This window comes from Fulmarus glacialis, unplaced genomic scaffold (genome assembly GCF_000690835.1).
Source record: "Fulmarus glacialis isolate BGI_N327 unplaced genomic scaffold, ASM69083v1 scaffold39943, whole genome shotgun sequence".
NCBI classification, from domain to species: domain Eukaryota; kingdom Metazoa; phylum Chordata; class Aves; order Procellariiformes; family Procellariidae; genus Fulmarus; species Fulmarus glacialis.
The window spans coordinates 333-15,716 of NW_009205533.1; the positions used below are offsets into that span (position 1 = coordinate 333).

Below are 15,384 nucleotides of genomic sequence, written 5' to 3' on the forward strand. Positions count from 1 at the left end.
GGGCTGGAGAGGGCGTTTTGAGAAGAGAAAAGCGAGCGGTGGGGAATCGAGTGGGGCGAGTCCGGGTATTGCTTCTGCGAGAGGCCAGAGTGCACCACCGATTTCGGTAAGTTGTTGTGATTGGAGTCCGGTGTGAAAAAGACGTCGTTCTTGCTGGGCGAAGGGGAGCCGTCCGAGGTGGAGTCGTTTCCCCTGAGGCCGTAGCTCCCGTACATCCCTGGAGACGACGCCAGCGGGTCGCAGCTCTCGCTCTGATCGAGAATAGACCTCATCGACTGCGAAAAGGACGACTTCACGCCAAACTCCTGCGATCTTTGACCGTAGCTGGACAGGACCGGCTGGTATTCTGCAGCTTCAGAGAGTTTGCTTGATTTCAAGATAGACTTGGCGGGCTTCTTCTCCAGGTTTAGCATGGCCGATGGCGGTGGCCCGGAGTAATCGAAGTCGCGGTAATCTTCGTCTTCTTGAAAAGAGGTGTCTGGGTAAAACTTCTCCTGGGAGGAGTCCATTAGAGAGGAGGGTATCTCCATGCTGTCTGCAGACTGCTTGTACAGGCCGGCCGGAGACTCTCTGCCGAGGCCGAAGGGCCGGTAGGTGTGCACGGAATTGGAAAGTTCTTGGGGATATCCGTCGTCCCGGCTCTGAAGAGGTGACCTCGTGCTGCTGGGAGTAGAAGAACCGGGGCTCATGATTTTCGACAGCAGAGAGATAGTGTCGACGTTGCTTGACGTCGGCTTATCCATCATCTCGTCCTGGGTGGGCGTCCCGCTTCGCTCGTCGCGCACCGGTGTTCCGTCGACATTGTCCATGGAAGTGCTGGTAGGACCACGCTGGAAGTCAGATGCGTGACTTTCCGTTGCGATGCTGGACCCTAAGCTGCTGAGAATTGGAATATTCAAGTTCAGACCGCTGAAGCCAGGATTTCCCTTCAAGAAATTGTGTATCTTCATCTCCAGGCTCGGAGAAGGGGGTTCCGATTCCAGCTTCGCTTTTGAAATTTCGGAGGATTGAGCCAGTGAGGTTTCTGTTGGCAAAAGGGAAGAAGGACTGGGAGGGTGAGAACTGGAAAATCCCAGGGAATTGGTTGGCGGCTTAAAACTGGAGCTTGACAGCCCTGGGGCATGTCCAACGGGAGCCTTATTAACTGAAGTTGAGGAAACCTCAGCAGTAGATGAGTTTGGAGAGTAACCAAAACTTTTGGATATGAAGGACTGAGTATTGGAAGGAATATTCCTCCCCTTCACGCAAGGAACAGTCGTGTTGGCTGGAGATGCTGAAGTGCTCTGCGATGCAGTTTCGCTTGACTGAACGGTATTTCCAGCAACACTCTGAAGTAAGGATGACAAACCTGGAAAAAAAGAACGCTGCATTCAGATATTCAGGTAAGAGGCAAGTCAACCTGAGCCGCTGTCGAGGGAAAGGTTTCGGTATTTGTACTCCGACCGTTAAAATGACTTCACGTTTTAGCGAGGAAAATGACTGGAGTTTGCTGCATTAATATTGACATTAGCACCCACCGAGGTGCAAACTTTTGCCAGAGGCTCAGATTGATCTACAAATATAAATTACAACATACATCTGAGTAAGTCGGGTAATAACTCATCCTGGCTTTGTAGCCAGGTGTAAAAAACACTGCACTATTCACCAGGGTTACATACGCAAGGTGCAGAAGCAGGAGCAGCACCTCTGGGCAGTTTTCTGCCCTAAAAAAGCGCTCTCGGAAGCACAGGGAAACCACAAAGACCTCTGGGTCTCCCGTCCCCTTCGGTGCCCTTCCACGAAGTGCGCTTCGGTCACAGCAAAAACCCGAAGATGTACAGAAAAGTAATAAAACTCACTGTTACTGTCAGGTAACACGTATGCTACCTGAGAAAAAGTAATCTGCCCTTGCCAAAGACGTAATACATTCCAAATAAGTTTTTCTCCCTTCATTTTTGCTTTAGCTAAGCACAGCAGCACGCTTCAGCACGGCCACTGCCATCAAATACACAGTTCCCTCAAGACCCACTCCGGTACCTTGCAGTGCTGGTGCAGTCTGAGTCTGGGTTTTGGAGAGAGCAGACAAAATACTTTCAGGAGTTATTTCAACTTTGGAGAGAATATTTGCTAACGGATTTGAAGGAGCAGATGGAGTCCCCATGACAGGAGTCTTCAGGCCACTAGTAAGAGCTGTTGGGCTCGTCGGGGTTCCCGGAGAAGGTCTCGAGGCGGGACTGACACCTAGGACAGAAGCACACACCACTCACGTACGTTGCTTCGTTAACGGAAGCTTTTTTTGGCTCAAGTTTTCCACAGATACAACTGCAGCAGAGCTTCACTGAGCGTGAGCAAGGAGAGGCTTACGAAGCCGACAGTCGTGTGTCAGAGAGACTGAGCCAGATCTTTTAAGTAGTAACTCATTCACGTTTATTTTGAGACAATTAAAGCTTTAAAAAGGTTACAAAACAAAACTCCATTGTTAGCTCCATTAACCAAACACCTGGGCTTCAGCACTCACCTGTATTTTTCATTACAGAAGTTAAACTGCTAAGAATGGAGCTGATCTTTGCCAGGTCCACGTTGGCCAGGTTGGGCAACGCAAGCGCTGGCGACGGAGGGACGGGCGCTGCGCTCACTGCCTTCGGAGCCGGAGGAGTCGGAGGAGTTTGGGCAGGCGTCGTCACCGTCACTGAAGTTGTGCCTGCTGCAGCAGTAGACGGCACCGCTTTGGGGACGCTTTCAGTCTTGGCGGGTGCTGGAGCTGGAGCAGCCTGCTTCTCCTTCCTCTCTTCCACTGCATCAGGGAGAGGGAGAACAAAACCAAAAACATCACCCCGTGCAACTTGATCTATTTGAAGATGTCCCTGCTCATTGCAGGGGGGTTGGACTAGATGACCTTTAAAGGTCCCTTCCAACCCAAACCGTTCTGTGATTCTATGATTCTCTGTCCCCAAAGGGTACAGGACTTTCAATGGGATCCTCATCATTAGGCACTGATAAGGTCTGATTCCCGCAGGCTATGTAAAAATGTATTTCAATGAGTGGTTTGGGAGATGGGAACAATCACGGCTAGATCGGGACTTCCCCGCCTGTGACAGGGGACTGGGGCAGGAGATCGAAACCCAACAGCACCAACCCGCAGCCCAACAAGGGCTTTGCCAATCCGCTACATCCCAAACGAGGCCTGGAAGGGTTGTTTTGTCTCGATGTAATTTCTACACAACTATTACTTTGCTGCTCCCGCAGAACGTACCAATAATTTTAGACGTATCGTCCTCCACGTCAGAGAGCTCCATGTCTTCCACATCCCGATTATCTGTCACAGGCTCCGGAGATACCGTCTTGCGGCTTCCGACCACTGGAGACCGGGAGTTATCTTCCTCCCCCATCCCCTGAAAAGGGGACTCAGAGCCTGTTGGAGATGGGGCGTCCATACTCGGAGAAGGGACTGGAGACTCCTCCGGATCAGGAAGCGTTGCTTTCAACTGGTCTAGCTTTTTCTTCAGGTTGCTCACTCGATTAGCAAATGTTTTATAAGCCTAAGAAAGAAAGGACATTGGACTGAGTATCTTTTAGAGGAAGAGAGCATGCCTCAATCACTTCCCTAACGAAGAAGCACACACGGCCTTAGAAAACCATTTCCAATTACCTGTACTCTGCAGTGAGACCTCTGCAGTAAGAACTCAGCTTTTCAGTGTGACTTGCAGAGCAAGAACCACAAAAAAAGGGGAAGGTAAAACCTTTTTCCAGTGACTTAAAACAATTTCCATAAAAAAACCCGTTTTTTAACAAATATGCTGCCTGTTTGGGTTTTTCTTTTGGTGGGGCTGGGGGGGTTGGTTGTTTTTACAATGCTTTACTGAATTCTTTCTTCATTTGCTCATCTAGTTTGCATATTGATCACAACTTGTGCAGTTTCTAGAATTTAGGATTTATTATACTACCTGTAATTTTGCCCCCATTTAAAAATGCAGAGGGGCTACAAAATTCCAGCAACATACAAGAATTGAGCTTCTGACCCATGGATTTTTGTAGCGTCTCCTTTTCCTGCCCGACACCTCAACTCTGCTCTCTTTTGAAACCATTTGTATAACAATCGCGCCAAATTTCTTCATTTGTGAATAGAGAGATGAGGCGTTTTCTAGCCTCTGAGATGCTTAGCAAACACAGACAGACATCAGTCCACTTGAGGAGGATCAAGGAAAAGCATACTTACATTTGCTACCACCTTGACTTCCTTATACTGCGCTTCATAAAATATACCAGCATTCTCCAGGGCTTCAGTAAGAGAGGGGCCATTTTTCACTTGCTTGTCTAAGCCATTTACAAACTCTTCCAGCTTTGAACTTGCTTCTTCAAACTCCTTGGAGAACTTCTTTCCTCCTGTTTTGTCTGCAAGGAGATTAACACTTAAGTTTTATTTTTCCTTTGTTACCGTATTCCAAGGGTTCCTAACATCATCGGGGTTCAGAACATCTACGAGTTGCCACGACTGTGATCGTTTTCAAAGAGTGCAATCACAGATTACCAAGCACAGCTAGAGCTATCTGCAGTTTTGCAATCAAATTTCCTGCTAATATGGCTCAACGTAACTCAGTTCATTTAACCCGGATAGGCGCTGCTTGCTGTTGGACTCACAGTTGGCATTCTCAAACTGTAGCCAATGATGGATGCCTTAATTAACTTAAATCCAAAATTATTTAAGGAGTTCTGAACAGATTAAGAATAATGCATGTTTTTACGATATACGAAGGCATGTTTGAATAGCATGAAATACATCTTCATCACTTCTGCTTTCTTTGAGCTCTGTATTCGCGGGTTTCTAGGAACAGGTTCAAATTAACAAAGGTTTTAGGCTCCTGCCTGGTGGTTCTTAACTGCACTTTGAAATTTTGGCATTTTACAGACACAATCTGATTTCTGGTCTAAGGCTCAGCAGAACCGAGGAGCTCCTACAACTGTTAGGATACGTATTTGCACCTCCTTCAATTACGTCGGGTTTTGTACATTATATGCCATCTTTTTACCTTTTAAGCATTTAAGCGTTTCCGTGCTGCACACATCCACTCTCATAGTGGAAAGCTGCTTCTCTTTCAGTTCTATCTGGTCTTCCGAGCGCTTATATAATAGCAATTCATCAATGAGAGACTGTGGCTGGAAAAAAAAAAAATCAAACAAGAAAAGCATCCTCATCACATTCCGCGGAAGAGAAGCCCTGCTGCGCAGAGCTAACAGCGCAGACCTGCTTCAGCGAAAAACAACGCGCTGGTTCAAGACCATTTCCGAACGAGAGCCAACGCAGAAACGAACTGTGCGAATCTCTGGATTTTTAACCTCAAGTCAAACAGATCAGCAGACTTGGGCTCAGGCAGGGGCTGCAATTCTACAAGTCTCCGGGCTATGACGGTTAAGAGTAGGGACAGGCCTTTTTTATTTTCTTTTTTTTTTTTCTCTCTACTAGTGCTCATGCATTTCATTAACACACCGCACTCCTCTGGGGGACCTAATTTAGATCAATGTCTGGCCACCAACTCCTCAGCCACCCTAAACTCCTCCTTCACTAGGACAACCTGACCGTATGCCTCAGTCAGCGCCGTCCGTAACAGCCAGCCCCTCTAAGCGTAGGACCCGTGGATTTCACACAGCTCCCCAGAAGGTAAACTGCTCTCTTTTACGAGGTTACCCCAAATAAAAACCAGTGTTTCCGTGGGGAGCCTCCGCACCGCTCCGAATGCTTTCCAGGTGCCTTGTTGTCTGTAACAGCGCACAGAAGGGGTGGCAGCCCTAACAAAACTCACAGCTGAAATGTCTAGCAGGCATTATACGCCAAGGAACAAAAAGCCACGGAGCGCTAGAGCTTCCCATCAAGCTTATGCTGCTGGTGGATGTAAGCTATGCGAAAGCTACAGCCCAAGGACGGAGGTTAGTGCAACAGAATATTTCCACTTGCAGACTTACTCTGAATTCGGCAACAATCTTGGACTTCAAAGCAGCTTTCGGGTTTGTGGATGCTGTTGGAATAAAGAAAAAGTATAAAGAAACCAAGGAACTACACCCCGACTAAAAGTAAGTCACAAAAGGCAGTTCTAATACAAAATATTTTAACGTGATTCAACGAAAGACTTGCAGGCTGTCATTACTCATTACATTTTCCCCTCCACACAGATGTCCCTCAATGCTCTGGGCTTTCCGTTAGCTAAACGGGACACGGTCACGTGCAGCTAGATTGTGACTGAGGTCAACACATTATACTATCACTTTTTACCTTTTTTTAACGCGCTATAAAAATGTACTGTGCATACCTTTTCCAGCTCTACCGTTGGGAAGACAAGTCCCTGCAAGGGTTGATCTAACAGCCTTACCCGATAAGTTTATACCTCTCCACAAGGAAGGTAACGTTATTTCCCAAGTGCCAGACTTAGAGCTGACAGACGCAGCCCAGCGTTTCCTTCGGACGGGCTCTCCCTTCGGTACTTACTAGGCCCAACCACACTCTCAACCTTAAAAACTCTTACACCTCTATTCTGACATCTCATTAACAGAGCAGGGGGAACGAATCCCACTGTCAAGAGACACTAAATCCATTGGTTTCTGGACAAAACAGGAGAAACATCTGATAAGGAGCAAAATGCTAAACCCTTCATCCATGCTGAATATAGCACATTTTTATTTGGGAAAGCAGCTTGTGATGTTAAGCCAAGTAATAAACGCTTCCAAACTCTTTTGTTAACCTTCTGATCTCAGCACTTGTACAGGTGGGCGCACACCACATCTTACACCTACTGTTACACCATCTCGCTTTACGGACCATTCAAGGCTTTAGCCTCTTAATGAGATTAGTAAGATTGGTATATTATAAATGCATTTCCTGCTAGACTGCACTGCCGGTACTGTCGGACGCCAAAGTTCATTATCTGCACTGCCAGCTTCCAGTTTTCTTTTATCCTAGCACCTAGTTTGCTGTTGAAGATGTGTTCCTGAGCACGAAGGTACTGTCCACCTCCAAAAGTACACGGTTCTCTCTGTCTTCTCTCCATCTCTGAATAGTCTAAGGCCAGTTTTCAAGAGGTTCCACCAGCTTTTTCCTCTACTGTTCATAACCTCTGCTCTCATAAAGATTTTTTTTTATTTTTCATACTTCATTCCTTTAAAAAGTGGTTCTCTAGCAACAACTCCTTGGTGCTTTACATATTAGTCTGTAAGGAGCTTTACAAGCCTGGAAGACGCATGCTGGCTCATGTTTTAGTCCAGGTACTTTGCCCGGTTTGGGCTAGCCTTTCTTCTGTTCCTCAAAAAGGCAATTTCTATATTAGTTCAGAGAGTTCACATTGTTTCCTTACTTTGCGATTTCTTCCACGGCTTATTCGGTTGTTTGTTCAGAGTTTCTTTCAGCTGCTTCTGAGTTTTGAAAGTGGTACCTGGAAAACATTTCATTTTTTGCAGTCTGGCATTATGGGATTCCTTTAAGAATCTGGTTTTGGTGCCATACGGTTGCACGGTAAAAGAGTGAACAGAAATTTGTTTTAAAATACCTAGACCAACTTCCTTAGATGAGCTGCTGGATGCCCAAGAGAACCTAAGTTTACTCAGGAATACAGCAACCTGTGGGAAGGTCTTCCATTTTTAAATCAAGTTTCTGTTTGCCCTCACACTAAGACAGTTCAAAAAATCACAATAATGACCAGAGTAAAAAGGAAAAACACAAAGCACCTAAAAATAAAACTATACCGCTTGGCTCTTTAGGTAGGCTTTTATGAAATCAGCATTCAACAGGCAAGCAATGCAAGTCAGGAAAATAGCCACAATACCTCATTTACAAGTAATCTGAAAGATTTTTGTTTTCAAGTTACAAAAATTAGAGATTTCAGAACGTATGCATAAACTTCACTTCTCACCATGCAACGCCCAACTAAAGCCTTTTCACGTGCCAAAGCCTGAACCCGAAACACCGTGTTTCTCCTGCCATGACGACGACTGGCTCTCAAAACCACACGTGAGGATTTCCTGAAGCACCTTTGGCTCTTAATGATGTAACCAAGGAAAGCAGAAATGTGGACTAATTTCCTTCAAGTATTTGAGTATCGGCTAATTTCTGGTTTTAACTGACTACACGTGTTTCCAGTTAACATTAGCCATTTCAGCTCTTAAGCAGAGTTTCCTTTCATAAGTACTCGAGGTATTTCACCCTCCAGCTTTGCTTCCAGCCTCTTTCCTACACCGCAAATATTATTAGTAAAAACAACTTATTGCTAAAACAGGCCAGAAAGGAAGGAAGCCGCCTCTGTTCCTCGCCCCGCTGTGGCAGCTGAGAGTCGGCTCACGCTCAAAGGGACACAAGCCCTCTGCCAGGGCACCGTGTTCAGGACTTGTAGGACCACTTTACCTTCACGTTCTGTTTAATCTCAGCTGGAATAATTCCAGCTTACGTGAAAGGATTCAAGCTGTCTTTAGAAAGCAGATGAATTCAGTGCTGCTCACGTACCACACCTCGCTACTTTAAAGTCTGTGCTAGGTGCAAGCGCAGAAAGAACAGATACGCACAATAAACTCATTTTACTCAGCGATTCCAGACGTTTTCTTTAACGCAAGCTCATGTGTTAGTTTGTAAGGTAAGAAATGCAAAGGGTAAGTAACTTACTCAGAGCTTCTTTTAGTGCCAAAATGGTTTCCTCAGGGTACACATTTCTGTCCTCCCAGATTTTGAAGATTCTTTCGATAGATTTGGAAACAGATGGATCCCTGAAAAAGAAGAGCATGTTGGGTTTTCTTTACCCCCACATGGTAACTTCTCGTGATTCTAGAATGGATAATAATGTAAATAATTATGTGTTTAAATCAAAACTTGAAAAGACCCTTCAGACTGGGAAGTTCTCTGTCCAGGTGATGACTTTAGTTCTACTGCAAGGGGTCCCAGTGAAACCAAGGCAGCAAGACTATACGCTTGGAGTTAAGCATACGCACACTGCCGTATCGTAACGGATCGGGGCCATGGGCATGCCTTTTTTGGTTAAAATTAGAAGGTTTCAGAGCAGTAGGAACACCAATAGGATTTCTCTGAAGCCTTTCTTCACGGGAAAAAAATTTTTTGCTACTCTGCCAAAGCAGCTTTCTATATGGATGTTCTGGGGAAAAAAGTGATTATTCCAGGGCGGGGGGTGGAAATAAAACACTACTCTCTTCACAGAGAAGAGCAACTACTTCAGAGAGCAGTGACTGTATAGCAGGCGATCAGTGGTGTTGAATTTCATCAAGAAGACGAGCTCTCCCACTCAGCTCTGATCACACATCCCCTCTGTGCCTAGCAGCATCAGCCTTGGGAGTTAAGCAATGTCATCTGTAACAATCTCCAAAGAAAGAAAGAAAAGGAGATGGCCTGGTGTCAAATACCTCGTCCAGGTGCTTCTGTTTCAAGGAAAATAATGGACAAATAAAACATCTGTAAGCAACCACTCTCAAAGCATGTTCTCCCCAGACCCCTGAGTCAACGCAAGGCTGCAAACAGCTCTTGGGATAAGAGGAAAAACGCATGACCAGACCAGTCATCACCCTGCTAATCATAGAATCATTAAGGTTGGAAAAGACCTCTAAGATCATCGAGTCCAACCGTCAGCCCAACCCCACCGTTTCCACTAAACCGTGTCCCTCAGTGCCTCATCTACACGGCTTTTAAATCCCTCCAGGGATGGTGACTCCACCACTTCCCTGGGCAGCCTGTTCCAAGGCCTGACCGCTCTTTCAGTAAAGAAATTTTTCCTAATGTCCAATCTAAACCTCCCCTGGCCATTTCCTCTCGTCCTATCGCTGTCACTTGGCAGAAGAGACCAGCACCCACCTCGCTACAACCTCCTTTCAGGTCGTTGTAGAGTTGTAATCACCCAAACGAAGAGCGCTTCCTGCAAAGCAACCCAAATTAAAGTTCACGCGCCCCAAATTTAGCACTCCGAGGGCAGCACGCTACCCTGAATCCTGCCAATAACCAAAACTGACTGCACCAGAGTACTCAAGCTCAGAATAATAAACTCTAATTGGAAAGCGGAGCTGCCACCACTGCTCCCTGTGGGACCCGGCCGGCAGCTGGCACCACGGCAGGGCTCCAAACCCGGAGCAAGGGAGCTGCTCCGCACCCTCGGGCGGTGGGTGCTCTGCCAGGCAGGGCTATGGAAGGAAGGGTGCTTTACGGAGCTGAGCACCGTCCGACTCGCCTTCGAGCCCTGCTGCATTCGCGTTCCAGCTCAACGCCCTAAGAAAGAGCGACGCTTTTTTCAGCCACTTTTACTGCTTTTTAAACCGACTGGAGGAAGGTTGGTCACCGAAATTCTGCCGTGGAGTGACACTGCCGACCCTGGCCACGCAAAACTTTGCAGAGGGACAGACAGAATGACATCACTTGTCAGGGCCAGCGAGGTGGAAGAGACAAGAATCCTCCATCGGGGTCCATAAAGGGTAGGAAAGTCACACCCCCGTGTGTGACGGAAGCAGCAAGTTCACAGAACTTTTATCCATTTAATCATTTCTATACCAATATCTGGAATCGGACCGGGCTTGGTAAAGCCTCTTGGGGCTATCAAAGGATCGGTATTCTTGCAATGCTTGCTGTAGCTTTTCCTTCTCTCTTTTGCTGTGGTAGCTGATACTCCCAGAATTTTTTCTCCCTCCTCCTCATTGCTGGCATCTATTAACGGTATTTTCAACTTTCTCTTCTGGCAACTCACATTTAAATATAAGCTAATGAGCAGCTCAACTTTAACCTTCTCCCTGCCTCATGCTACGTTCAACCATCTGCCATTTCAAACTCTGTTCCAAAGACACACAAACCAGCAACATCACTTTACTAGTAAGAAGCTGCTTTGTTTTTTTACTATGTCCTGCCCGTTAAAGACCATCTGCTTTGAGGAAGATTCGGAAATCGAAACAGAGGGCAGCAGGGCAACCTGCCTCGCAGGGGGTAACGACGGGACGGGGCTCGTCATTGGCCCACCTGGACACGTGCCAGATCTTTTCATCCAACACTACTCTAATAAATTAAATTCTCCAATTCCCACAAAACCACCTTTGAGAACGCGTTACCTTGAAATAACGTTTTAGCAGATGGGTACGGCAGCACAGGAGCCGGAGAGAAGCTCGCAGAAGCCAGGCAGGGATTAGACTGGCATCTGCGACGCTTGTTCTCGTGCTGGTCGACCACAGGCAGATCCCTGGAGACCGCAAAGACCTCCTCCTCCTCTTCCTCCCTGTCTTGTCGCACCCCTCCTTGCTGCAAGCACTCCCCTGAGTCGGCCACCGTCCCCCCCCCAGCAGCAGCACAAGCCACTGCCGCCTGCACACAAGCACGAGGAGGCAGGGGAGGACAGAGCCAGCGGGCACGCACGTATTGGTGCAAGACTTGCCCCTCGCACCGCTTCCCGTGATAATTTTACTCAAATGAGACCCCCACGCAAATTAAAAGCCAGCTCTACGCCCGTTCTAGCACACTCCTTGTAGAGAAGCTCAAACCCACACAGTTGTTCGAACAAAATCCTTGAAATTTTGCTGAGATGTTAGAAGAAAAATCCACATTTTTCGAGACATTCAACCTTCCAACACATCGTTACTTACTTCACTAACGAAGCAGCTTCAGGAAGCACTTCTGCAAACGTATCACGAAAGACAATCGCATTTTTTCTCTTGCAGTTCTGTATGACGTCATTGGCCAAGTAAAAAAGGTTCAGTCGATGAGGAAAGGCAGCTAAAGACAAAAAGAAAATTCAGATTCATCATCAAGTAGAAGCAGTCACGTCAGCCGCATTTTGATAACAACATTTAAGTGCCTGCTTTTGGGGTTTTTTCCAGCATTTCCGTCAATAGCATGTCCAAGGGCAAGTCCAACGGTCAAAACTAGAGAGGAAGACTTCAATTTACAAATCATTTCCAGATCTTCCCAAAAACGAAACGTTTGGTAACATCAAGCCTTGACTCTGACTTGGGCTTAGAAAGGACACAAAAAGCCGCTGACCCCGTGCTACTTCTACGATACCCGTGTTGCAAAAGGCACCGTACAGCCAGAAAGATCAGCACCGCCCGCGGTAAGAGGCCAAACACAAAACGGCACAAACTTCTGCAGGCGGAAAAATCCAACCGCTCCAGAGCGCGTGTCTGGTCTGGTCTCTGAAGCTCCAGCATGACCCCGTTTGGCTACTGACTCGGTGCAACCTATCGCTTAATAGTTTAGAGGCCACTTCTTCATATTTTCTAAGAATCATCATCCACAAATCTCCCTTTTTTTAAGCTGTAATGGCTCACAACGGTCTCCAGGATTGGCAGCTTTATCGGGGAGGTTTTACCAGGCACGCACCTATAGCTGTCCAGAGGGCACTAACTACAGACAGGGAGAGACCTTCTCCACATCCCTTTAAATGCCTCCTATTAATAAACCAATGTTTATTTAATATGTTTAATAAGCGCTGCCGGTTCCTCAGACGTGGCTGCCTGGACGGCCCTTTCCGACGTGCGATTTAACACCGGCCAGGCACCAGCTTTTGTACTGCACACAAAGGACCCCGGATCCCCGTCCCTTCTCCTCCAGAGATCGATTTCTCCAAAAACACCTCCCCTGTCCCCGCTGAGCCGGCACTGACCTTCCCACCCAGACCTCCCGCCCGCAGTCGTACTCCAAACGCACCTCCGATCTTCCTTATAGTCAGCTCCAAATTGAATTATTTCATCAAACCTCTTCTTCAGTTGGCCAGTAACAGCGCTTGTAGCGCAGTAAGCTCATCCACATGCCAATTAGCTTCTTCACTTCATTTAACGACACAACACGAGGATTTAAATATAGGAACAGTGACAATAGATGGTTTTGTTTCACGTGCCCGTGAGCTCTATCAGACTCCTACCTTCCCCATGTTACATCCCCCTCCAGCTCTACCCCAGCCGCATTAGTAATCAGAGTTTTTATCTACAAATCCCTTAATTCTCTATCCCACTTCATTTTCCAGTTGTCCCTACCTCGGCAGAGCCTCTTCCTGCGGCACAGCTGCACCTCATGGCTATCCTGGTCTCCGGGTTTCCTGTCAGGAAGCTCTTAGCATCATCCCTGGTCCAGAGCCCTTGGTGGGAGCTTACCCTTACCGACACCGCTCTTGCATTCACAACCTGTCGCAGAAAAACCCCAAACCACCCACCGCGGCGACTCAATCTCCGGCAGCTCCGCGCTCTCCTCCTGCTCAAAGCCAACCAGAAATAAAGCCAGGATTTTCACAAAACTCATTCGCGCCTTAGACCATGCCTAAGGAAAAGCCACTAGACGAGTATTTTCCAGCCAACAATAAGCTCACATGCCTTTATTGGAAACTAATTGTTAAATATCGCCTCCCTCTTTTCTAACATTCCTCTCCGAGGCAGAGAAGAGGGTCAGTGGCCACCGACAGACTTCTGGCAAGGAGCCCATCTAAGTAGGATCGCAGCCACAGAAATAGGGGGCGAGTTCATTTTTAGCATACTGAACGCAATTATTCAAAAGCCTTATTATAAGGCAGAGAATCCCTGCTCAGGAATGACACGGCGTGCTCGCCTATGGGAAGCTGGGCATGAAACGCTGGTGCTTTCCGGGACTCCTCTCTGCACACAACTCTCGCCCATGCTCTCGCACGCCTTTCCTGCAGAAGAGCTCGATCCCGGATGAGGAATCGGCACCAAGCGAGCAGACCTGGGTCCAGCACCCACCTAGCACAGGAGTCCCAGTGTGCAGTGAGCTTGCTTTAAAAGCTTACGGCAGGAACATTTTGACCGTATGAGCTCTACGCTGACCTACCGATATTACGGGATAATTTAGCAAGTTGTTTGTTCAAAATGAAGATCTTTCACAGAAGGCAGCCTTGTCAGGAAAGCAAAGTTGAGGATACGTGCAAAGGCTTAGTTTGGTTTAATCATCAAATCCTCAACAGGTTGATGCCGTGAAGCAAAGAGCCTCCAAGAGCCTCTACGAGCGGCACCGATTCTTCTTGCTCGTTGCTGGCACCCACCGAGCGTCACTACAGACCGGTGGGTGAGCAAAAAGCATCGTCCAACCCCAAACCCGGGGCAGGAACAGCACGGTGGGTCAAGGGGACAGCCAGCCCCCGGGATGTCCCTGCTCCCCACAGCTCCTGCCCGCAGCGGCCACCGGGACACACGGCCGAAGGTGCGAGACCCCAGCCAGGCATCGCACAGCCGCTGCCTCCACCAGCACCGCGGCCGGCTTCCCACCAGTAACTTTGCTCCTCACATATTTTCCAGCTTTTTTTTTGCTGAAAGTATTTTTCATCCTTCCCACCAGGCTATTCCAACACCGCTCCGGCAGCTGCCGTGTCAAGGAGCTTCAACTCCCATGTCCCAGAATAAGGTTTTATAGCAACAAACACAACAAGCCCAAAGATTCGTTACCAGAAATTGTTATTCACAACCTTCACCCTAAACGTGCTTACACGGCAGATCGGGGTTTGTTTGTTTGAGCGAGAAGCGGAGCGAGGAGCGATCTGCTCTGCCCGGAGGGCTGGAAATCCAACCGGAGCGGTGCGGCGCTCGCCTGGCTTCCCGAAACGATTCGAAGCCAGCTTTCCCCAAAACGCCAGCCTCAATAATCTATCAGATCATCATCCCATCAAAATGGGTTTACCATGATTTAATTAAAACCCAGCACTCCGCTGCTAATTCACCCACTGGTCACTGGGTGCTCTTTCGATCTCAGCGATGTTATTCACCAACAGAGATAGCGCTGATTTCAGATCTTATGCCATAACGCAAAATAGATCTTGAAGATATATAAACCTTTGATTGAAACAATTCAACGTATACACAGCCTTCAAATGCAGCAGAAAAACCCAGAGCCAACTTTGAGACAAACGCCATAAGGAAGGAGCACAGCTTGCACCATCACCTCCGCCACCGTTTCCACAAGGCTGAACGCGGACCTCAGCCAAGGCAGAATTAATTTAGCTCCTAGATTTAGAGCTAATATTTATAAAACAAGATTCACCCGAATTGCACAGTAGGAAAAATCCATGCTAGACCAATACGTAGACTACAGACAAGCCGCACGAAGAAAACCAAGCACCTTTGGGTCCAAAACACACTTTGTACAAGGGTTTTCAACCACATTATGTAACTGGCCGTATCTGACGGGTGAACGGCTTCTTAATTACTCTTAGACTGTCTCGGCTTAAACCGGAGAGGAAATATAGATAAGAAACAGGAAATTTTATAACTGAGCCCACCCCAGCTTTTTGCTCAGCTCCAGGACGGCCACTAGCTCCACTGACCGACGGCCAGCACGTGATATGTCCCATTTAACTCGCATTTAAGAGCTGCTCGCGTGAACACGCTGACAGGACGACCCTCCTGCAAGAAAACTCTTGATTCACAATAGAAACTTCCCAGAAGGAAAGTTAT

General features: G+C 47.4%; 1 protein-coding gene across 1 annotated transcript in view; it reads right to left on the reverse strand.

The window, feature by feature from the left end:
* RPRD2 (regulation of nuclear pre-mRNA domain containing 2) overlaps positions 1–13,225 on the reverse strand; it is a gene marked incomplete at its 3' end in the record, with an annotated part of 13,549 nt that extends 324 nt beyond the window's left edge. The window contains 11 exon segments of the mRNA XM_009575415.1: positions 1–1,348; positions 2,017–2,220; positions 2,498–2,773; positions 3,233–3,518; positions 4,196–4,371; positions 5,007–5,133; positions 5,938–5,990; positions 7,320–7,397; positions 8,618–8,718; positions 11,575–11,704; positions 13,087–13,225. The exon segment at positions 1–1,348 is cut by the window's left edge and continues 1 nt beyond it. Coding sequence (XP_009573710.1) covers positions 1–1,348; positions 2,017–2,220; positions 2,498–2,773; positions 3,233–3,518; positions 4,196–4,371; positions 5,007–5,133; positions 5,938–5,990; positions 7,320–7,397; positions 8,618–8,718; positions 11,575–11,704; positions 13,087–13,225 — 2,918 coding nt within the window.
* Positions 13,226–15,384: the final 2,159 nt, after the last annotated feature.